Source organism: Caenorhabditis briggsae (assembly GCF_000004555.2).
Source record: "Caenorhabditis briggsae complete genome, chrII, whole genome shotgun sequence".
Lineage (NCBI taxonomy): Eukaryota > Metazoa > Nematoda > Chromadorea > Rhabditida > Rhabditidae > Caenorhabditis > Caenorhabditis briggsae.
In genome coordinates, this window is record NC_013486.2 from 9,493,550 (window position 1) to 9,517,988 (window position 24,439).

Below are 24,439 nucleotides of genomic sequence, written 5' to 3' on the forward strand. Positions count from 1 at the left end.
TGTTCAAAATCCGGGATAAAAAAATTTCTCGGAATCCGGAATACGGAATCCGGACAAATGAAAATTTTCCGAAATCCGGAATACGGAATCCGGACAAAAATATTTTTCACGGCATCCGGAATCCGGAATCCGGACATCTCTGGTGAATACCGAAAAATCGGACCTGTGGAAGAGAAAAGCTTGTGGCCATGGCCAAAGGTCTCACAACGACAACTATCGTAACCTAAAACTTTCAATATTTTTTCTCGACTACTTTTCAACAAATATTGTGTTGAATAGCTCGAAAGTAGTCTGGAAATAGAAATTTCCTGAATCTTAGAAACTTTAAAATTTCTCGAAAACTGACCAAAATCGGGAAAAAATTCCAAAACTCCGATTTTTTGGGTTACGGTAGTTGTCGTTCTGGGACCTTCGGCCACGGTCACCAGATTTTCTCTTCCGCCATCCGAATTTCGCATACCAAAATAATAAGTACACATACATTATTCTTGAGAATTTCCTTCTCTTCGTATTGAGACACATCGCTAACACAAATATTTGTCAGTGAGTCACTTTTCGGCACTTTTTAGGAAAAAAAGAAGGATACCAACTTTGAATTTTTAAAGCTTTTCACACCTTTTTTCAAATTGAACATTCCAACTTCTGTATGCATCTCTCAGTCTATTCAAAATTTGTCCATTTTCATTTTGCAGTGTTGTGCTTTCCACATTTTTATCGATTCGTGTCCCCGTATCAGTAGTATAGTGGGAGGGCGGCAAAACTATGACTCAGTTCACACTATCCTCTTTTAAGTGTGTCTTCTCAGTTTGTGTTCTTATTTCTTTTCCTAGCTTTTATAGACTTTTTCTTTTTATAGTAGGTATGAGAATATGACAACTCCTCGACCTACACATCTTCATAGAAGATCATCGTCGAAATGGGTCCCACCGTCTGCTCCGTTGCATAATCCAATTTCTATTTTTAAGGGAAGAAGTAATCGAGAAACTGGGTAACCTTTCTTTCATTAAAAATATTTCATCTGAAATCTTAAATCCCAAATTTTTAGATCTCGAGTTATTCGTCCAAACCATTTATTCGAGTCTCCCCGTTATGAACTAACCAACTATCGAGATTTTACTGATAATCAAATTTCTACAACCAAGTATTCAATTTGGAATTTCATCCCACTCAACATTTGGCATCAGATCTCTACAAAATATGCAAACCTCTATTTTATATTTATTGCTGTTCTAAATTGGGTTCCTTTCTTTGACGCCTACACTCGATATGTGGGTCTTATTCCTATATGTTTCGTGCTAGGAACCACGTTGATCAAAGACGGAATCGAGGATTATCGAAGATGGAAATTTGATAACCAGATCAACAAAAAAACATGTCATGTATGGGATAGAGAGAGATGTGCATTCCGAAAAACTGAATGGAGATACATTTTAGTTGGAGACTTTGTACATATATCCAACGATCAAGATGTTCCAGCTGATATAATACTGTTGAGGTCCTCGAATGAAAGCGGAACTTGTTATATCGAAACTTGTAATTTAGACGGAGAAACATCTTTGAAACAGAGAATGGTACCAGCCAAAGTTGTTGGTTATTCAAAGGTATCCGTATAGGATCTGAGATTCTAAATTTTAAAAAAGTTATGCTATTCCAGAAGGATTCAACTTTCAAACCATCAGATTTTACTGGCGTTGTCACTTGTGAAAAACCGGATAAGAGCATTTACACAATTCGAGCAAAAGTTGAATATGAACCAGGTGAGATTTGACATGCCGTAAAACCTGAAGGGCCGCCAGACTGTCAAGTTTGAGCTCAATGATCTCGGTTTCTGTGAAAGATATCAAAAATGTGTCAACTGGTAGAATACTGGTGATATTATCTGTATCTTTGACAGGAACCGAGATAAATTGGCTCAAAGGAAAAAAGTTAGGGCGCTTTTCTATTACAGGTTTTACGGTGTTTTTCAACTTTCAAAGTTTGGAAATTTAGGTCAAACAGATGTTATCATAAAAGATAACATGCTTCTTCGTGGGTCACGAATAAAGAATACCACTTTTGTGGAAGGAATTGTGGTTTATGCAGGACACGATACGAAAGTGATGTTGAACAATGGAAGAGCTCCACATAAAACTTCAGGAATTGAAAAACTAACAAACAAGTGAGATACTGTAAAACCTGTAATAGAAGAGCCTTCACCTTGTCAAGTTTGAGCCCTTATATCTCATTGTCTGTAAAAGATGTCAAAAAGTAATCAACTAATGAAATGTTTATCATAATATCGCCAACATTTTATCAGTTTTCAATTTTTTGATACCTATGACAGGGACCGAGATAAATTGGTTCAAAGTTCAAAGTTAGGGGGCCCTTCTATTACAGATTTTACGGAAAACTTTTTTTTCAGAAATGACAACAATAGTGTTTTTTCAGATTCATTATTGCTTGTTTCGTGATGCTTCTGATCATGGTAATCTATGGAGCATCAGCTTCTGCGGTTTGGGTTGGAGATCACCCAACAAATGAACAGGTAAATTTATTCAAAAAACTTATTGAAATCGATCAAAAAATTGGTCGAAAACACCCGATCAGTCTTCCTCTTTTTCAATATCAACTTTTCCGAGAGACTCCGCATTTTTGTCGAGAGCAGCATCGTAGGCATGAGAAATCTAAAATAGGGAAATTCAGAAAAAAAAATTTAAACCAAAAAACTTACGTCTTTCCTTCTTTGCTTCTCTCTTTTCTCTATTCGTTTCCTCTGACGTCGTTCTTTCAAAACCGTACTATCCCTTGCGTCCTCCAGAGGAATTGCTGGTTTCTTTTTTTGATTTTTCAGAAAATCTTCTTTTTTGACTCTTGAGATGCGGTTTTGATCTTCCAGAAGTTTCTTTTTCTGCCTCATTCTAACTAATCGTGGACTATCCGAATTTCGCAGAAATTCGCAGAATTTTTGCCGATTACTGTCCGATAGAGCGCACTTGAAACAGGCATAGAGTGTATACAAGGAGAAGAAACGCAGACATTCCAGATTCCATTCATCCTGTCCAATACACCGACACCATTCATTGAAGGTTTTATTGGGATTGGGGCATTCTTCATCAATTATCAACTGCTAGTGCCAATCTCACTTTACATTACTGTTGAGATTATCAAGGCACTTCAAATTTACTTTATCAGTAATGACATTCAGTTGTATGATTCAAAATCAGTGAGTCATGGAACAAGAGTAGGGACTTCTGAACTATTAGAATTTCAGGATAGAGCAATCGATTGTCGTTCATTGAGTATTCCAGAAGAACTTGGAACAGTTACACATGTGTTATCAGATAAAACAGGAACACTAACAGAAAATATGATGATATTCCGAAATTGTGCATTTGATGAGACGGATTACGGTACTCAAGGTTCGAAGTCGAACCCGGATCAACCAGTTAAATGTGAAGAGCTGTACCAAAGAATCAATAATTCTATGCATAACCCTGTCCAGAAACATTTCTTTGCAAATATTCTTCTGAATAATTCAGTGGTAGTCAATACAATTCCACATACAGATCTATTGGAATTGGGGAATTTCGAAGGAGGAGTTTATAACATTGGCAATTCATGTTTCTATGATGTAACAGAAGAAAAGTACAAAGCAATGTTAGCTGCTGTTGGCAAAGAGCCAACTGAATCGGATGATGTATCAAGACCAGATATGTGAGTTGCAATTACCTTTTAACTTTGAGTCATTTTATCTCGGTTCTTGTCAAAGATAGTAAGTTATCAACGAATAAATTGTTTATCATAATATCCCAAGCATTTTATCATCTGACACATTTTTGATATCTTTCACAGGAATCGAGATAAATCAGCTCAAAGTTGACAGTGTCTTTCTATTACAGGTCTGACGATATTTTTAGAAATTTGTTATTGATTTTGACCGAATTCAGGTTGGGACTGCCCACAACAATCACATTCGATGATCGTCTTACTGTAATTGTAGAAGAAGACACACCTTCTGAATCTCCAATTCCTGAAGCGTCTCCTTCTCTTCGAGACTCTCCAGAAACTGCTACACCAACTTCTCCGATTTACCGACCACTATCCTCACTCTCTTCTTTTTCGAGAAAACTGTCTACAGTAGTACGAAGGAGTATTTTGAGGCCTATTTCTAACATGTTGGTTTTTCGCTTTTAAAAGTTAAAACTAATCAATTTATATTACAGAATCCCAGTTAGAAAACAATTAATCTCTTTCAAACAACAAGCTTTGAACCCGTATGAAGCTGAAAGTCCAGATGAATTGGCTCTCATTGAAGGCATTGCCTTATACAACTATGTTCTTCTGGAGAGAGCAGCAACGAGTGTAACCATATCGACGCCTGAAAAAGCAGAAAAAAGATATGAACTTCTTTTGACTCTTCCATTTGATGCAACCAGAAAGCGAATGTCAGTTATAGTTAATTCTCCAAAAGGTCCACTTTTGTACTGCAAGGGAGCAGATTCAGCGGTGATGTCCAGGTTCACAGATTTTTAAAACTTCATCAAACATTTTTCAAGTTTCAGACTCACTTCTGAAAGTTTGACAGACCCAAAAATTCAAACTATAAAATCTCATTTGGATGATTATGCAAAAAAAGGATTGAGGACACTCTGTTTTGCAATGAAATATATTCCACAGGAAGAGTTTGATGACTTCTTGCATTCATATAAATTTGTAAGTCTCTCAATTATTTTTTACATATTTTCCACTTTTTAGCTAATGGAGGATTCGTCTACGGAACGGGAAAAGATGTTGTCTGAAAAAGCAGATGAACTTGAGAAGAATCTGAAATTATCCGGGGTGACTGGAATTGAAGATAGACTTCAAGACGGCGTTCCCGATACTCTTTGTGCTCTTAGAGAGGCTGGAATTCAAGTTTGGGTTCTTACTGGAGACAAATTAGAAACTGCACAGAACATTGCCACCTCTAGTGGGTTGTTTCATCCGCAAAGACCATTAAAGTACGTTACTATGCTTGTCTGAGAAAAAAAGGTTAGAGAGTATTTTTTGCAGTCTGAATACGGTAGCGATATCGAAGCGGAGAGCCTAAATAGCACACAAACGGTGGAGACGCAGACACTTTTTCTCTGCGTCTTAACCTTTTTTCTCAGACAAGCATAATATATTTCTTTGCCTGACTCCTAGTTTAATTTTCAGAGTGATAGAGAATGAAGCAGATGCAGAAGAGGCTAGCGAATCAGCTGGATTAAATATTATTATGTCTCCAGCAGCAATTCGACTGGCACAAGAAGGGAACTCTCATCTGATTGAGGCTCTTAGAAAGTAACATTCCATTTTGTTTTACTGTCTATTCAATAAAACGTGGGCGCGAAAAGGGGCGTGTCACTTTGCAACCTGCGGCGCGCCCACGTTTTTTTGAATAGACAGTAATTGATTCCTAGACCCTATAATTTTCAGAGCAAAAACAGTACTGTGCTACCGTATGACACCATCTGAGAAAGCAACAATGGTGAATACAGTAAAAAAGAAAATCAAGGGAAATGTTCTGGCGATTGGTGACGGAGCAAACGATGTTCCAATGATTCAGGCGGCACATGTTGGCATTGGAATTGCTGGAAAAGAAGGACTTCAGGCAGCAATGGCATGTGATTTTGCAATTGCAAGATTCAAATTTCTGTCTAGACTGTTATTGGTTCATGGACACTGGAGCTACTACAGACTTGCAAACACATTTTTATATTTTTTGTATAAAAATGCGGTACGTATTTTTTCCCTTTTGGAACTAACAAACCAAACCTAGATTTTCAGAACGCCGTATTTATCATTTTCTACTATCAATTCTTCTGTGGAGCATCTGGAACTAACATCGTTGATCCGATCTGGGGTGTCATTTATCCTATCATTTTCACCAGTGCTCAACCGGTTGTAGTTGGAGTTCTAGACCAAGATTTCGATGACAAAACGTTGATGAGCAAGCCAGAGAAGTATGTCATTGGAAGAGAAAATCAATTGTACAGGTGGAAACATTTTTTCATTGATGTGGTTGATGGAATCTATCAGGCTGCAGTAATTTATTATGTAACCCATCTGGTATGCTATATAATTCAAGTCAATTTGAGTTTACTTAAGTTCAATCCAAGTGTTTCAGACTCTATTCGCATCAGATGCCAGTCTTTGGGAAATGGGATTCTACATTGCCACGAGTTCAATTCTTGTCAATTCGGGACATTTGGCTCTTCAGGTCAGATACTGGCACTGGAGACTCGTAGCCTTGTTCTGCTTCTTCATTTTCTTCCAATTCGGATATTTCTTCACTGAGTGCCTGACGGTTGGTGCCAATATGATTCCGGACCCTCCGGTTTGGATGCCAATTCATGCAATGAAAGATTCTAGATTCTGGTATTCACAGGTTATTACTGTCATTGTCGCATTGTGTCCAAGGTAGGAATTAACGAAAAGTTTCAAAGTAATCTTTGTTTTCAGATTCACATCCATGTGCCTTCTGAATTCCTTGAAACCGGGTCAGAAAAAGAATTAGATTGTTTCCCCTTTTTGATCATTTTCTGTATATTTTGCCATCAATTGATCTGTTTCACCCCAAACGAGTACCCTCTTTCATCAATAAATCAAACAGTCACTCTTTCTAACATAAAAGATTTCACAGCTCGATAAGTTCTTTCTCCCGTGGCAGCAGTAGCACCATCAACAGTAGAATAACCAGATTTCAAAAGTTGCAGTACTTCTTCAAACATTCACTGTCTGTGTACACAACCATACTCCCCACTCTATTCTCTGCCGTCTCTTCAGCATATATTCCTCACTTCAACTTCCGCGCCTTCGTCAGCTGATCAACGTCTTGTGGCACACAAAAGTTGTTCTCATGTGCTTTCCGCATCTTCATCATCTTTCATCCCACGCGTAGGGTTTCCGCATCCTAGGGCCTGATATTTTTACGAATCAATCACAATACTACTTTTGATGAAATTTCAACGTCTGTTTCTCTTCTCCCTCTTCATCTCTCAGCGGGAATCGGGGGGGGGGGGGGGGGGGGCAGTGGCGATTTTGTAAACATTCATGTTTGTGTCGGCCGTCAACCATTGCCGCTGGCTGTTTTTGGTTCGTATTCCTGCCTCTCGCGACCTCATTTTTTTTCATTTTCTGTAGTTTTTTTTAATACTTGTATAGTCTTCCACCGAAGTAAATGAAAAATCGTCTTTTGAGCTTCTATTTCTGTGATCTTCTAAGAATTTGCAATCCAAATAGCTCTCAATGAAAATTCAACGACAATATGGTCCAGAAATTAAAAATTTTCACCTCGACCCCTTCAGGATTACTGTACCTCCCAAATATCGGACAAGTATATGGTTTTCTGCAAATTTTCGAAAAAAAGACAACAATTAGAATACACGGTTACAAAATTCACAATTCACAAAAAGACGAAAGTTTTCGAAAATACTAGAAAAGTGATATGTGGAAATAGAAAAAGAGACTGTTGACTGAAGAGTAAATATTGATGAGTTTGATATCGGAGAAAAACAGTTTGATATGCACGTCGTTAGTTTTTTTCAGGTACTTGTCTTTTTGTTTGATTGCTCAGCATTTCAAGATTCAGAGTCATCTAGTTTCTCCCAATTTTTCACATGTTTCAAATATCATCGCTCATTTTCCCTTTCAATTTGACCTTTCTATTGAAATCTGACCTCCCCCAGACACCCCAAAAAGTGGCGACGTCTTGTCCTTGGGCTTGATGGCTGACAGTTTTTGTCTTTTCTGCCGCCACCATTCGCTGGTTTTTTTTCATTTCTGTCTTTTGTTTTGCTTTTTTCTTTCTATCTCAACTGTTAAAATAATAACATTAAAGAACATACCCGACCATCGGTCACCTGACCGAAAATCCGCCCTTTTTGTCACTGTTTCCCGTTCTCTGCTTCTCTTTCCGCCGTACACTAATTCTCGAAAAAACTCAAATTTTGCAGAAAAAGAAACAATGTTCGAATTGGCGTTCATTGCGGTACTCGTCGCCGCAGCCATCTACATTTTTGCAACTCTTCGCAAAAATGGATTCTTCGTGATTATTGAACCATCGGTCACCACTTCACCAAAGCATCTTGATAAACCATTGACAGTATACTACAAGTATCATTTGGGACCATATCAAAATGTGTGTGAAATCATTAACGAGGCAAAACATATTCTCTCATCCAGTGTAAACTCTGCTACTTACTTTGGAATCTATTATGATAACCCAGAGAACACCGATTCTCACTTCCTTCAATCAGCCATCGGAGTTGTGTTTGGAAACGACGGAAAAGATTTGCATGAGGAGAAGTATGCCAAGGAATTAACAGATAATGGATTCGAGAAGTTTGTCTTGCCAAAGGTCGAGAGAGCAGTCCAAGCCGTGCAGCCATCAACTGGAGGATTTGCTTCGTTCTTGGCTCTCGTTTGGTTTACATACTCTACTATCAAGAAATACATTTCGGTAGGATTCTTTCAGAAAGTCTTTATCAAAAAAAGTGAAACAATTTACAGGACAATAAACTCGAAACCACCTACGCCGTCGAATTCTACTCCCATGACGAAATCGACGTCATTTTCCCATTGGATGATGCCAGCGAGTTCCTCGTGAAGGATGTAAGTCATAAAATCTGAATGACCTAGATCCATAAATCCATGAAAACTTTAGTATCAATCGATCGACAAACTCGAGAGTGACGCTGCCAAGAAAAGATTCGATTCCTCCGAGGAAGATAGTGAGAGTGATCCAGAGGGAGCTGATGAGCCAGAAGATGAGGAAAAGGAGAACTGAAAACTTTTGAAATGACCATTCACAACTGCCTTTTTTTTGATTATGTGTATGATACCATAACTCTTTGATTGTAATTGTTTGACTCATTGTTTTTCATAAATTTTTTTCATGATAAGAATTGAAAAAAAAAACAGAACTATCAAAACATCTTTACAGATCCATGAAGATTGTTCCTTAGTCTTTTCTCTTTTTTTGTTACCCAAAGAAATTAGTAAACAATTCAAAGGCATGTTCAAAAAAGTACAGTATGCATGTAGATTTGATTCCTTAAAACTACGGTTTACTAAAAGACGGCTGAAGAGGCGCCAACTGGCAAACGACTGCTAGTGGAAAGCCAAAGCATAGCCAGCAGGCCATCGCCATACCGTTGACGGACAATCGGAACCCTTTGGAAAACCGGCTTGAAAGTTTGGAAATCAGCCAGAAAACAACAATTTATGCTTCCTCAGATTATAGAATGACGATAGAAGTTAATTTTCCTCACATCGGCTCACCTCAAAAAATAGGTTGTTGAACGACTGCTTAATTACAGTGGACTGGTCGATTACCGCTGATTGGGGGATCGAATTTCTGCAGAATGGAAAGTTTTGTAAACAGTTTATTTTTGGATTAGTGCATTATCGAAAGTAATAGAGAATTCCGGCTTTAAAAATGACCTACTAGAAGCGATCAAAATGTAAATTTTGTTCACTATTTTCCCAAATCAACAAGTGTGCCTCGAATTTAATTTTTAGTTTAAATTCGGTGGATTTCATCCACTCTCTGATAATTGTTCTGTTTCATTGATGGCACGACTGAAGATATTTATTTCACGAACAACTTAAAGACTGTAGGAAGTTAAAATCTAAAAGGCTGTAAATCGATCTGAAAATGAAAATGGAAAAAATCTAGTAAATTTTTGAATTTTTGAATTTCATTGTTCTCCAAACCGGACAAGAATCTCTACAGTATTCTCAAGGGAAATCTTCGAAATTGTTGAATAGTCTGTAGATGGTTTCAAATGCAAACACACATGACATTGATCCACAATTAATCTTTTTTATTTTAAAGCTCTAAATGACGAAGGCGATCTGAGTACACCATTTCGAGTGCATTTCCTCCGTTGATAGCCACTTGAGCCAACTCTTATCACCGTGCGGCCTCCGATACTTTCGTTTTAAATGTTTCCATTTTCCCATTTATTTTTTTCGAATCGTCATATGCTTTTGATGAATAGTTCAAAGTTGAGTGAGTGACGATGAGTAAGCCGATTTGCATAGTAATAAGCGGGACTCCCCGGGCTGGTTTTTGATGTCTTCCAGGTGGGATTTTCATCTTTTCGTGGTTCTTTTCTTTTTTCCCTCTCTTTTCTTTTTTCCCTCCGAGATGATAATTATTAGACTCGTCGACGTCGCCGTTTGGAGACAACCGTGCCAGCCATATCCTTTCACTGAATTCTCTCGAGCAAATAGCCGGGATGAAATGAAGAGCTCATAAACCGAATTGGTGCATTTCAGAGTTTTCTTGTTTTTGAGAAAATGCAACTTGCATCTCTATTTGCGCCTCCATCAACCTAGATCTTTAGTTTTTAGTGTTCTGGGTTCAGTTCCATGGATCTTGAATCAACATTTTTCTGAAATTCCAAAACTTTCGTATATATTTACTCCACGAGTACTCGAAAAAATATTTTTGAAAATGATGTTTCATGAATTCTCATATGTTTTGTAACTGATGGAGTAGTCTATCCGTGGCTCACTCTTCCGAACTCTTTTTTTCCTCCGGAAATTGACTTTCATCCCGAAAACTCAGTAGTCTATTCTCCTTGCCAATAATAATTGGACAGCCGTTTATCGACAAAAAACTCAACGGCCCCAACGGAAATGTATGCGGGAATCGGAGACTGGCGAGAGAGAGACTCCAAGAGTCACCGCCACAATGTTTCCCAATGCGTTTCATATTTTTTTGACACTCTCCTTTCAACTTTTATCAAAATTTTGTTAAAAATACTACAGATGAATATAAAAATTGAATTATTTTTCTTTATCCTAAAAATAGCTACAAAGGGAAGTGGGCGGAACCAATCTAGCAGATTTATGTATATTACATTTGTACAGAGAAATGCATGATGATGTCCAGTGAAGCCATGTGGTACTTTAGGATGAGCATTTCTTTTTCATATTCTGTTTGGTCTCTATTTTGGTCCGTCAAATCAAGTCAATTGTAGATCTCATTTGATGTACTACGACATGTTTATGGAAGAGTTTTTTTGAAAAGAAGAAAAAAAGAAGGAGAAAAAGAAGCCATAGTAGAAAACTTATATAGAAGATGACACATTTAGTTTCAACCAAACATTTCAGATGATGTTCTGTGAACAGCATTGTTTAGGTATTTTTAGATAACTGTCTTTATAAAAATTGAAAATTCTGATGAGTTGAAATTCAATTTCCGAACAAATATGGAATTTCTGATTTTTGTACTTTGAAAATACAAAAACGAAAAAAATTGTGGATCTTAATAAATTCTCAAATTTGTAACTTTGGAAATCCCGAATTTCAAAAAATTCCGAGTTTTAGGAGTTTGAGAATATCTCAATTTCTGAATTTCCGAACATCAGGATTCAAAATCTCAGAATTTAAAATAATAGAATTAGGGAATTTGAGAATCATCGAATTCAGAAATTGGAACTTATGAACCTCTAAACTTGGAATAGCTGGGGTTCTTTTTGAACATTTGAATTTTCGATTCTTCAAACTTCCAAATTTCTTGATATTTCAATTTGTGAACTTCCGACTTTCCGAATTTATAAAATTCCAAGTTTTTGAACTTCTAATATCGTACTGGTTTTCTCACTTTAAAAACACTATTGAGACTAAAAAAATAAAGTCTTCTGGCAATGGCTTATACCGTTCACTTGTATCTTGGCGTCCTTTCGAGTCAGAAAGATTTTCTATGAGAAGTACAGACCAGCGGAACCCATGTACCCAGTCCATTTTCGAGTTTTTCAAATTGAAAAAAAGACACATTTGAAAAACCACAAAGAGTTTCCAGTTTCCGGGTTGGTGGTTTGGCATTTAATTATAATTCTAATAAAATAATAACAAATAATTATTTTGAGCCCTTCCAGAGTGTTGAATTCAAGTTTGCCGTTCCCTCCAATCGAAACTCATTTCCTGTTCAAGCTTCAAAAAGTCATGCGTTCTGATCTCATGACCTGAATTGTTTTTTCAGCATTTCAGGCTGAAAATTTTCAATTTCCTGTCATCATCAGAGTTATCTGAAAAGTGCATTCATCCAGCCACGTTCCCTTCATCTTTCCTTTTCTTCTCTTTCCATTTTTCTTCCCGAATCCATCGTAATCATTCCGTCAGTTTTTGTCATTTTATTGCCTTCGGGCAGCATCAAAAAGTCAAAGAAAGCACGTTCGTGCATGCTTTCCTGGAAAATTCCAATTTTCATTTTTAGGTTTTTTTTGTTTATTGTTTCTGTACTTTGCTTGCTTCCCGATTCTTATGTTAATCAAACTAATGTACTCTTCTGATTCACTACAAAATGGCTTCTTCATCTTCTTTTTGGAGCATTAGTATTACAATGAGTAACTGCTTCTTCTTCTTCTGCTGTCAGAGCAAAATCTCCATTTTCATCGTTGCTCATTTCGTGGGATCCCTTCCGTTGCTTTCTTCGTGTTTCTATTGTTCAAAAAATCTTTGGAACACTTTTTTGACATCTGGGCGGTAGACAACACAATGAAATTCTTCCTTTACCAAGAATCTTTTTTCTTCTTTGCTCTGAAAACAATTTTTCTTAAACTAGATAAAAAAGGATGAGACAGGAGAAAAAAAAAAGGATATATGGCTCTTCCGTTGTTTTTATTTCCAACTAATATTGGCAATTATCGGAAACCGAAAGAAATGTGATGGACATCAGCTGAAAAATGGAAATCTTGAATCTATTTTTTCGTTGCTCGCTTTGTAAACAACAACATTACTCCTCTTGTCCTCCCTCTTCTCATCCTTCTGAATCCTCTTTCTTCATCTCACAAATGACCTCATCTACCTATTGTTTCATTTTTGCACCCCGGAAGTGCTCATAAATGACGAAGGAGGCCTGTGGGAAACAATGAGAGGCAACTTTTGATTCAGCACGTTTTTCTCTCTTTTTTCTTCTTCTGGAATCTAATTTATTTCTAGATGTTTCGGTCTGGGTTCAAGATTCTCGAAAAGCATCCTAAATTGGAATCTGAAATGGTTTCCATTTTCACCTGCTCATCTCAAATGTTCATCTAGTTTTCTGAAAGAACAGACGTTTCGATTTCATGATCTTTAAAGAGAAAGTAATTTGATATCTTAAGTCTAAAAATGTCTTCTTGGATTACTGTAACAAACACACTGCTTTTATTTTCGAACTTATTTATAAATCAGAAATCTGAATTCGTGACATTACTCTTGTTAATTTGAAGGCGCGTTACTGCCGAAAATTGGACTGTGGGCGGGCTTAGGTCCGGTATTTAGCAAATTCCTTAAAGGAGAATGAAAAGGAGCATGTATTTTTTGCAGTCAGCGCAGAAAATATTTGCGAAGAACACATGCTCCTTTAAGAATTTCGCTACTGGACCTAAGCTCCGCCCACCCTCTATTTTTAGACCAGAGTAATATTTTTTTAGGCTTATTTATAAGTCTAAAATTTTTAATTCTTGGTAAGATACTAATTTTTATATTCCTCAAATTACTTACCAGAATTTTCTATTTTCTTGACCATGAGGCCTTCTCTACTCATTTGCATGTTTACACATTGCCTAATTAGAAACCCCTTTTTTCTTGCTCATCGACTTGATTACTCTCTTGCGAAGTCATTTTTTCTAGTGCCCTCCACACCAGATGGGCGGTCCCAAGTTGTGAAAAGGGAAGAGAGTTTGCCCCACAGAGCTTCTGCTGTCACCAATTTTATTTGCGGTTCGAATTAGATTCTCGTCAATTTTCAATTTCCTCTCTTCTCTATCTCCCTATCCCACTCGATTCCCAAATTTTGTGCGCGTTGAAAAAACAACTGGAAACTTTGTCAGGAAGATGTATAAAACCGAAACTCGACACAATAGAAATACACTCGACGATCAAACACCTTTCTTCTCTCCCGGATTTGCAACTTCCAATTAGTGAGCTTTCGTTTGGTCAAACATGTCTGACGACGGGATAAAAAAGAAGCCTGGAGGACCGATCTCTTAGTCTTTTTTTTTCCCTGCCGTCCACTCGTTCATTAGAGAAGCAAGGGATTCAGAATACACATAGATAAACACATTCTCAGGTTTCTATTCAAAGAAACAGATTCTCAAGAAGTGTCTTCTAGCACGTCGTATATCCCAGATTTGGCGTCATTTTGCAACGGCACTTTGATTTATCTCTGGGAAAACGACATGCTTTGATCGTTGACTTGTATTATTGCTCATTGCTCAATTAGCAAGAAAAAATGACGATATGTTTTATTTTGGTGGCAGTGGTGAAAAGTCACACAACGACAACTACAGTAACCTAAAAATATTTTAAAAAATAGAGCCTAATGTTTGTAATTAACAACATTTTTGTAAATCCTGGTCTTGAAGAGACATGCCACATCGCCCCTGTCTTTTGGCACCGACCGTTGGCGGCGCCTTGAGAGTAGATCACTTCCATATCTCTTCAGGTTTAAGATTTACAAAAAAGTTTTCAACTACAAAAGAAAGCTCTGGATTTGTTTAGTATACTTCAGAATTGTATTCAAAATCCAATTAGTTCTAGACACTTTTTTCACCTCTGAAAAATGGACATTAAACGAAAAAAATTGGAATTTCTCCTAGCAACTTGTTCGAGTGGAGTTCAAGGTTTGAAATGTTTTTTTTAGTTTTTTGAACTTTTTTTAAAAAATTTTTGACTTATTAGAAAGTTCGAGAATCTCTAGTTTTCTTTGTCATTGTAAAATCTTCGGCCACGGCCAACGGCATTTCTCTTCCACAGCTCCAATTTTTTGTACCAGACCCATAAGACCTCTTTGCCAAAATCCAAAGACGTTTTTCCAATCTCACACCAGTCACACTGTTTGATTCAATTTCCATAACATTTACTGCTCAAACACCATTTTTTCTTGGAATAGAATCAAAAGTACTTGAGATTCCAGAATGCATCTCTCGAGTAGGCAACTGATTAGGAAGTTCAATTCCCAGTGAAACATTCTAGACAACATGAGTTCGAAACCATCTGCGTCACTCTAAACCCGCGAATGAGAGAAAAAAACCAGAATTTGGCTGTGTGTGTGGGAGGTGTCTCATTTTGTATGCACATTCGGACGGAAGTTCAATCGTTTTTCGTTTCAGTTTTTTGGAGTACACAGCTTTTCTCTCTGTCTCTTCTTCCCCATTTCAGACTTTTTGAGCTGTTCTTTTCCCCTATTCAAAGGGTTGTCCTAGTGAATCGTGTCCATATTGAATGGAGTTTCGTTTTTTGAAAACCAACAAAGTTTCTCTTGGTGAGAATAAAAGAGTCCCTAGTCCCCCCAGATGTTTCCAATTCATTCAAAGTGACGAATTATTTCTAAACTTACCTCCCCAACCCCAAGTACCCCCTGATTATCTGTTTCATCTCAAACACGCAATCTCTTCTTAAAATGAATCTTATACTCAGAAAAGGCAGTTTTGGTGCTAAGAGCGAGTATCGTTTTACACATGCCTTCCGTTATTTTCGTTATTTTCTGGGGATTTTTTGTGGGTTTTGAATGAAGACGACGAAGAAAATCGTTTCTCTTTGTCTTCTTTTCATTATTTTTCCATCCAGAATTTTTTGTTTTCTATTGCAATTTTGAATTCATTTTTCCATGGAAAACTCGTTCAGTTTTTTTTTCCAGGCAGATATTTTTGAATGTTGACTAGAATTAGACATTTCCTGAAAATCATACGACTGACCTCGAAAATGAGTAGGTCATGAGTGTATACCCTTGGTCACACTCTATTTAATTTTCATAAAAAATTTTAATGACTCAAAGATCAACTCGATGAATATAAATAGAATATATAGGGAAGAAGCTAAAACTAGACAACATAGAATTCCTTCCAGAATAGGAAGATAGCATGGAAACATCCGGTTATATAGAGTTTGCTACTAGAACAACAACTTTCTATTTTCTAAAATTCAAAGGACTAATGTAGCGGATGCGTCCCCCTTTAGTCGTTCTGGAAGACCCACTTGCCGTTCCAAAATAAGTTCCAAAATAAGAGATCCGTATTAATCATGAAGATCCATTCTCCACTCATCATAATTTATATTATTCGATGCACAGACATACAAATACACCTCAGAAGACACCAAATAGCTCTGTCACCTCTTCATTTTTTTTTATCGCCACCCCGTTGTTTTCTGGTCGCTGGAACTGGTCGATGAAATGGCTAATTGCTCCTACTGCCCCACCAATTTTTTCTTGCTCCATCGTTGTCCATCTCAATTGAGCCCAAAATAGAGAGGAGAAGATTGATTGGATTCAGCCACAGAAAACAGTCATTAGTCTTCCTATAGGATGTGTTCCATTGGTGTCAGAAAAGCGTTCACCAAAAAAATATACGGGGTGGCGCCAGACTGATAAAAACGAGTATATCTTTAGACATAAGTGTTTTGGAAGCAAAGTATTTTGGAAGAAAATTGGTAGAATAAACATTTTACGTTTGATTCAAAGACCAGTCGGTTTACGCTTCCTGTCGGGGGCTCAACCTCCTGGCTTCCGCTTTCTGTATCTTACAATTGCATTTCTAATCTAAAAATTTTCGAGTTTCCGAATTCACCAAAATTTGTGAAAGTTTTGCATACTATCAATTTTCTTCGAGGAATATTTGATTTCCCAAATTTTCAAAATTTCCAAACTATTGAAAAATGAGTTTTTATGTTCTGAAATCCGGAGTATGTGAACTCCCGGTTTCCTAAAGTTTCAAATTTTGGATAACTAAATGTCAGGTTTACTAAACTTTCTGGTCTCCGAAAATTCTGAATTTCGAAATTTTCGAATTTTGAAAAACAGTCGGTTTGCGCCCCTTCGGGCTGAGCCTCCTAGCTCCCGCTTACAGTAACCGTTGTCTTATAGACAGGTTTTGTCATTTTTCCAAGGACTATTTTTTCATGGTCTGTTAGGGAATTTCGAAATTCGATATTTTGGTTATTTAGAATTCCTTGAATTCGAAAAGTCGGAAGTAAGAAAATCCGGAAATTGAAAAAGTAAGACACTCGCAAGTTCAGAGATTAGTAAATTTTAAAAAATCAGATGTAGGAAAATATTAATTTTGAAATCTAAAAAACTGTTTCAATCTGTATGTCTCAAATACACAAATTTTGGTATATAAAATTTTAAGGAATCGGAAAATTCAGATTTTCGCATACTTACTAAATGCCGGGCTGGCCTGAAACGGCCTTGTTTGCAAAATTTATAGAATTTCGAAAAAGTTTAGAATCGAGAATTTGAGAACCTGAAAAATTAGAAATTCAGAAATTCAACTTTTCGAAACACAGTCTCGTCGAAAAGTTTTTGGAACTTCGGAAAATCGGAAATGTAGATTTCAGAATTCGGAAACTCTAAATTTCGAAAATTTAGACATTCCGAAAATTGAAAACCTGAAATGTTGGAAAATCTGAAACTGAAATTTTTTGGCATATTCGGTGAATAAGATCTCAGAAATTTATATATTCCGAAATTTGAAAGGTATGAAATTAAATTCGGAAATTTTAAAAAATATTCTGAAAAATCGAGTGATCAGAAAGGGCGCTGTCATTTTCCTTCGCATTCTGTTTCTTTCTTTTTTTTTCTTTTATTTTTTTTATTTTCCACTTTTTCATAACTTTTTCTTCCTTTCAAATCTTTAAAACCCATACTAAAAGAATATTTCCACAAAATCCTTGCTCTCAAATATAGCGTGGATAAAAAAAATTTGGGCGGTTAGACGGAAATGACGTGAATATTTCTTCAATATTTTTCTAAAAATTTGCACTGTAGAAATTGAAGAACGTCTCTAGAAGACGTCAGACACAAAATTTCGAAAGATTAAATATTCGGGCATCATCTCGCTGCTATTTCGGGTTATCTGTGAAAATTTGGGAAAATTTGGTTCATTCTGAACATCGTTAGGGAAGGTGATACGGGAACAAACGGACACACACACTCACACACAGAATTTGGTGATTGTTAATAGTAAAGATACTGAAATTTTCAAAACGATTCGTCAAGTCTAGGTATTGTTATGATTGTCCAAGGATGAAATGTTTTCTTGTACTCCGTTGTGATTTTCTTGAGATGAAACAAATTTGACAAGCGATAACTCAGCTTAAAAATGATCAAATAACTTGAAACTTGACCAGTTTACAGATGAATTCTTTGAGTGTATGCACACCAAATTCGAACCCAGTACAATGCTTTAATAAAATGTTATGCAGTCTTGTTCACACCTAACGTATTTCCTCTAACAGAAGCCCACCCAAACAGTCAACATTGAGCTCAATTATCAAAATTTCTGTGAAAGATAATAATAATCAGTAACCAAACGAAACTTTTGTCATAATATCACCAACATTTTATCAATTAACACCTTTTCAATATCTCTTACAGAAATCTAGATAATTGGGCTCAAAGTGAAAGTATAGGGGGCCTTCTATTAGAGTGCTTACGGTAATCTAGATGGACCATTTTAGAAGGTATCTTTTATTTTTTGCAGATTTGATCCTTTTTCAGCTATCCTCCCCCAACTAAGTTATGAAATCTGATATTTTCTCTTTGCATTTTTTCCGTCCAGACAAAATCCTTGGATCATTTCAGAGAATCCTAAGAATTTCCTAGACATGTCTTTCTCATCTTTCCGTCAATCCTAAAACCCAATTCAACAATCATGTTGTCTGGAAAACGAAATTCTATAAATTGAAATATGCATGTGGTGCTCTTTTCTTTTGAAAATGTCCATTTTTCCAGGCGTCCGTCCTCGGCGTCACCTCGTGCCCATTCTCACACAAAAACCTTTTTCTTCCTCCTTCTTTTTTCTTCCTCTCATGTAGCTCCCACTACAATGACTTCGGCGAGAAGAAGAGTTGAAGACGATGTCCCAAAGAAGAAAAAACGTCCATATTTGTATAATCCATTCACTTTCTTCCTCTCTTCTTTCCCTTCGTCGTGTCATAAATCATTCCAGCTTCGTTTCATTGTCTTGTCGTCCTTCTTCTTTCTTTTTCTTTTCTCGTTTACCCATTATTAACCTCATCTTATCCTTCCAGACAGATCACGATTCTTCCGTCATGTTCACCAGGAACGAAACGGTGAACACGTCGGTCACACATGGATTCGAAGATCTTATCACCTATCACATCGTCAACACTTCACTTGGAGCTATTTCCACATTGGTCAACACACTTCTTATCATCATTTTCCTCAGTTATAGGCCATTCAGAACACGATATGTGGTAAGAGTTCAATGACTATGTGTTACGCCTGCCTTTAAAAGTTGACATCAATCTTGCAGAACTGCTCTTTTTACAAATTAGCTCATATTTCAGTGTTTTTGGAAAAATAAAACAAAGAGAAGAAAGACAGAACAAGATTCTTGACCTTCTAAGGCTCACTAGCGAGTCAGTGAAAATTAACTAGGCTACAGTATCCTCTTTTCCAGCTTCTCATCCTTCTCAACATTGGAGACCTCATCAACAGTATGGCTATCGTTCTGACAGGATTAAATCGAATCGAATTATACTCGACTGCAATTCGTACCATGACCCTTCCAGTTCGTACTTCGGTCGAGTGTGCCATCGAACCATGGCTTATATTAAAACTCATCGGTTAGTATAAAATCTGTGTGTTGTATCATGTGCTCTCAAAAGGAGCTCGTCGTTTTGTTTGCGGCGTGAAGACGTCGATCCGTCCGTGGGTGTACTCTTTATTGCAATAGGACACCTTCAAAGAGGAAGAGAGGATAGAAGAGAAAACGGGGGTTTACTTCCGATATAAGTGACGTCGAATTTGAATAAACTACAATGAAACTGTCGAAATGAATACTTGTAACGGGCCCGCCGGGGTTTCCCCAATTTTTGAATGCCCAGCCTGGCGCCCGACAGCATTTTTACTTAACAAAATAGTTGTAATTACTAAAAACCGTAAAAAATGTGATAGAAGAGCACCCCACAATGTCAACTTTTAGATGATTTTTCTCGGTTCCCACTTGGGTCCAAGGCAACGGGTCAGAAAACGCGCCCCAAATAACCTTTTTGGCCAGAAGGAATTTAATAATTTCAAAGTTGGCGTGGATTTGACCTGATTAATTATAATCAACGAAGATTTTTTCGCCCAACGTTTAAAAGTTAGATCCTCAGCCAAATACTTCAGAAGCTCTTTTCTAAAATCTCACGTTTACTGGGGCGCGATTTTTGACCCGTTGCCATGGACCCAAGTGGGTTCCTATATATGATATCCGAAATGTTACAACTGATAAAATGTTTTTGATATTATGATAAACAACTTATCAGTTGACAACTTTCTCATATGTCTGACAGGAAACGAGATAATTCAGCTCAAAGTTAAAAGTTAGGGGGACCTTCTATTGCAGGTTTTACGGTAACTAACTAAACAGAAAAATTAGAAAATAGCAATACTGAACACTCAGAAGTTGACTCAAAATACAGTACTTTTGATATTGGGTCTATCGGAATTTTGACAACAATATAAAAAATTTATTTTCAGGAGATATTCTGATTCCTGTATCAACATTTTGGATGGGTGTTGAACGACTTGTTGCGATTCTCTTCCCTATTTTCTACAGATTTTCCGTCGACGGAAAAGCAGTAAAGTAAAATACATAAGAAATTTCCAGCAAAATTCTCAATTTTTTCAGATATCTTGTTGTTCCTGGAATCAGTCTTCTTTTTGTGTTCTGCTCGATTTGTGTGGCTTTCTACTTGGCGTTCACTGAAAACCATCTCACAAGCTTCTATTGTGGTCGGAAAGCGGCGTTCGGAGAAGGATTTGGAACATTCATCTACTGCTGTAACATCACTTGCAACGTGGCAAGTACCATATTCGCCACAGCTGCTTACTTCAAAGCCCTGAATCTTTCCAAGACTCAGTAAGCGATGTTTTCAATTTTCAAGAAGACCAACAAAGTTTTTTAGGCCGAGAATGCAGAGACAAGTTAATGTGATTCGCTATTATCTACTCATTTCCGTCCTCTCAACTTTGCTTGTATCGCTTCCAAATACGATTGCCTTATTCCAGTTGTATGTTGAAAAAGTGAGTACTCAGAAATCGAGAAGAAAGTCTTGAAATGTCAATTTAAAAAAAAAGCTGTGTTCTAGGTGAGTGACAGTCTGTCAAAACCGGCGTACTGGATGCAAACGATTAACAGTGGTATTCATTTCTTTGTGTACTTGGCATTGAACAAAGAATTCCGAGCGAGAACATTTCGAATGTTCAAAATGGTTCATTCCGAAGAGATGTCGTTGTCGAGTGAGTTTTTTTTGAAAATTGAATAAAAAGGAAAATATGCATGTTGGATGGGTTGGATGGACAAGGAAAAACAGACTTTTGACAAACTTTTGACAAAAACAAAACACAGGGACATCGGATTTAGAATATTTGAAAACTTTATAAAGTTAAAATTGGTGGATCTTCGAAAAACCATTCTACTAGAGTGAACTTCTCGGAAAAGTTGAAATCTCGTTTTTCAGTATTTCTGAATTTTTGAAAACTCATTTTCAGCTTAAATTTATGTTATTTGAGAATGAAAATCGAAAACTTCCCAAAGAAAAATCTAATAGAAGCCCACCCAAACTGTCAACTTGAGATCAATTATCTCGATTCCTGTGAAAGATATCAGAAATGTGTCAACGGATAAATTGTTTATCATAATATCACCAAAATTTTATCAGTTGACAAATTTTTGATATCTCTTATAATGAAATAATTGAGCTGAAAGTGCAAGTATAGGGTGGCCTTCTATTATAGTGTTTAGGGTAAGCTGGACGTTGAACCCGGATGTTTTTGATTAGACAGCGCGAAAATCTCGGAATACTTGAAATTTCATTTTCAGTGTTTTCCGAATTTTCAAAATCTAGTTTTTGAAAAACTCGTTTCCAGCTTAAAACACTAAAAACACTAAAAATTTCACTAAAAATCTAAAATTCTTAGAATTTATAAGTTAATCAAAAAAAACCTCAACAAATGTCTAATATGAATTCTCTTAAATTTCAGAAAAACAATCCCCAGATGGATGTGATACTCCTCTCCGTGGATCTGCCAAAACCTTGACAGCCAGAACAAACTAATTTATTATACTTTCTCGATTTAGAAACCCAAGTAGTCTTTTTTTCATAATTTATTTCCCATTTTTCCTCTCGAAAACAGTTCAAAACGATCTCCACCCCACCTGTATTTTAGCTGAAAGTGTACATTACACTGGTCTCTCCTTTTTCTGTGATTCATCTCATTTTTTTTCTTCAGACTCGTCCCGTTGTTCTCAATAAAAAAATTTCTGAATAATTTGCGTTTTTTTCTCGTTTACAAAAAGCCGAAAATGATGAATAGGCCTTTGTGATTCGAACTCTCGAACATCATCATCTTGTGTCGATCGGGCGCCCTTTCTCTCTCTTCTACAGCTAGTATAATTATGTAGATGAAGACGCAACTGGTAGTTACATTTCTACACTTTTTGTAGCCCTATGAATGTCCGTTTCTTCCTCTATTTTTTTGCCCATGTATGTCAAGTTGAGAATGCCTATATCCTAGTATTTATGGGTCGAAGGCACAAAAAACGATTTGGAGGCGGAGTCAATATATATTGGCAAGATGCCAATAGACTTTGCTTCTTCCCGCAAACCAGTAAAACCCATCACGGATCATTGGAGGACACTCCCGACGGTCACTTCTTATTCGCTTTTCACTTTTTTAGTTCTTTCCTCGGTTTTTTATTGTTTCTCCAGAAGTTTAGAATCTCCCCCAATTGTTTCACCTTCAGACAAAGTTTTTTCATACTTCTGAACATAAATCCACTTGGATTGTTTGCTGGTTGTGTCTTGCCCCACGTAACACTAAAGTGTTCATTTACTATTTGGTATTCAAAAGAATACACTCTATTCGCGGCCTTGTTTGAAAGCGTGTGTGATAATGTTGATTGGATTTAATTTATGAATGAAATCGTCACATTTAATCAGAATGCTACTTTATAGTACCTATCAAAAACTTGCTAGATTCAATTCATTACTAGAATTTGAATTCTAGAAGGTTTTAATTTTTTTTCTCTCATTTTTTTCCTAGTGAATTTCCCTGTTCTACCTAATGTACCGGCACTCCTGTAGCTTTACCTTGGCTCCACCGCAGAACCTGTAATTGAAGAGCCCCCACACTATCAAATTTGAACTAATTTTTCTTGGTTGTTATCCAAAACTTCAAAAATGTGTCGAATGATAAAATGTTTGTGTCATGATAAACAATTTATCAGTTGACAACTTTTTTAAACCTTCCACTGGAACATAGGAAGATTGGCTCTGAGTTCAAAGTTAGAAGAGGGCTCTTCTATTATTTTGCCAGATATTTCTTCATAAACTTTTAATTGAAAATTCGGGAAGTTCTTGTTCAAAATTAATGAAAATCGAAAAACGGACAAAATTGTTTCGATTTCAAGCAATACATTTCGAAGGGAGCCCTTCTATCACAGGGTGCTTTTCTATTTTTCCTAGTACCTCTGCCAAAAATGTATTCATTTCAACCTTTTGAATCCTTTCTCAAAAATGTTCCGCCACCCAAAACTCGATAATATCTCAATTCTCGAAATTTCCCTCTTTTTTGTGCAACTTTCCAATTTCTCTTTCAATATCTCTTTTCAATCTACCTTCATCTTCGTCGTCTCCTACTTCTCATCATTTTCTATTGTTCCAGAATTAGCGGAAAACAGCTTTACCAAAAAAGGCGAATCCAGTTTTTATATGATAGAGAGACCCCTAGAACACAGACGACACTCTCCTAGTCCTATATGCCCATTTGGCTACCACACGTGTAAGATTTGTCACATTTTCGCCTTGTATTCGTTTTGCCATTTGATCTGAATGAGTGACTCACTCTAGTTTACAACCGATGCTTCTCGATTTATACCATCTCCTCCCCCAATTCATCAGAAGCTAACAACATTCATTGAATACTGAATCATTGTCAAATAACGCTCAACAATTTCTTTCTATACTTCTTTTTATTGAATTTCTCATACCTTTCAGATGAGCGTTCCAGCGGCTTTTCTCATTCTTTTATGGTCTTCAATTGCAGGATCTTTGCCTCTGGCACCAGCGCCACCCGACGTAAGATTAGCAATTTTTATTCATATATTCTTTATAAGCTATGAAGTTTTACAGTTCAACGCTGACTTTTCAAAAAGAGAATCGGATTTGATGCCGGTTGTCGGAGAAGATGAGCTTCAAAGTTTACGACACACTGGATTCCAAGTAAGTCAAAACGGAACATCCTGACCATTTAAGGAGGGGAACAGGAGCTTTTTCGGAGTTTTCATTTTGGAGTTAGGATATGCGTCCTGATATGATGGTGTACAGTGTTTAGCATTCACACAGCTCCTGGCTATCGTGCCGCTTTTATATATTACTGTAGCTCAGCCGGTAGCGGCGCGGCACTTCCAACGGTTGACCCACAAGCATACTT

The 24,439-nt window shown here is 36.9% G+C and overlaps 5 protein-coding genes across 5 annotated transcripts in view; all 5 read left to right on the forward strand.

Moving 5' to 3' along the window:
- Positions 1–869: 869 nt before the first annotated feature.
- On the forward strand, positions 870–6,517 carry Cbr-tat-4.1 (the record flags this gene model as incomplete). The annotated part of the gene is made up of 15 exons (XM_045242504.1): positions 870–988; positions 1,046–1,601; positions 1,655–1,757; positions 1,990–2,158; positions 2,428–2,524; positions 3,023–3,693; positions 3,927–4,154; positions 4,203–4,496; positions 4,542–4,692; positions 4,735–4,979; positions 5,176–5,301; positions 5,437–5,737; positions 5,788–6,087; positions 6,128–6,420; positions 6,463–6,517. The coding sequence occupies 15 exons, from the start codon at positions 870–872 to the stop codon at positions 6,515–6,517; spliced, it is 3,708 nt and encodes a 1,235-aa protein (XP_045092260.1).
- Positions 6,518–7,726: 1,209 nt separating this feature from the next.
- Cbr-tat-4.2 lies at positions 7,727–8,788 on the forward strand (the record flags this gene model as incomplete). The annotated part of the gene is made up of 3 exons (XM_002630833.2): positions 7,727–8,461; positions 8,512–8,613; positions 8,666–8,788. The coding sequence occupies 3 exons, from the start codon at positions 7,727–7,729 to the stop codon at positions 8,786–8,788; spliced, it is 960 nt and encodes a 319-aa protein (XP_002630879.2).
- Positions 8,789–12,194: 3,406 nt separating this feature from the next.
- On the forward strand, positions 12,195–12,305 carry CBG25627 (the record flags this gene model as incomplete). Its single annotated transcript, XM_045242505.1, has 1 exon — positions 12,195–12,305. One exon carries the CDS (start codon positions 12,195–12,197, stop codon positions 12,303–12,305), a length of 111 nt encoding a protein of 36 aa, XP_045098162.1.
- A 6,742-nt stretch (positions 12,306–19,047) lies between these two features.
- CBG02598 lies at positions 19,048–22,917 on the forward strand (the record flags this gene model as incomplete). Its single annotated transcript, XM_045242508.1, has 7 exons — positions 19,048–19,212; positions 19,419–19,584; positions 20,483–20,588; positions 20,634–20,864; positions 20,911–21,028; positions 21,094–21,244; positions 22,523–22,917. 7 exons carry the CDS (start codon positions 19,048–19,050, stop codon positions 22,915–22,917), a joined length of 1,332 nt encoding a protein of 443 aa, XP_045092261.1.
- Positions 22,918–24,003: 1,086 nt separating this feature from the next.
- CBG02597 overlaps positions 24,004–24,439 on the forward strand; it is a gene marked incomplete at both ends in the record, with an annotated part of 5,598 nt that continues 5,162 nt past the window's right edge. Inside the window, 2 exon segments of the mRNA XM_002630831.1 lie at positions 24,004–24,084; positions 24,139–24,228. Of these exon segments, the coding sequence (XP_002630877.1) occupies positions 24,004–24,084; positions 24,139–24,228 (171 nt within the window).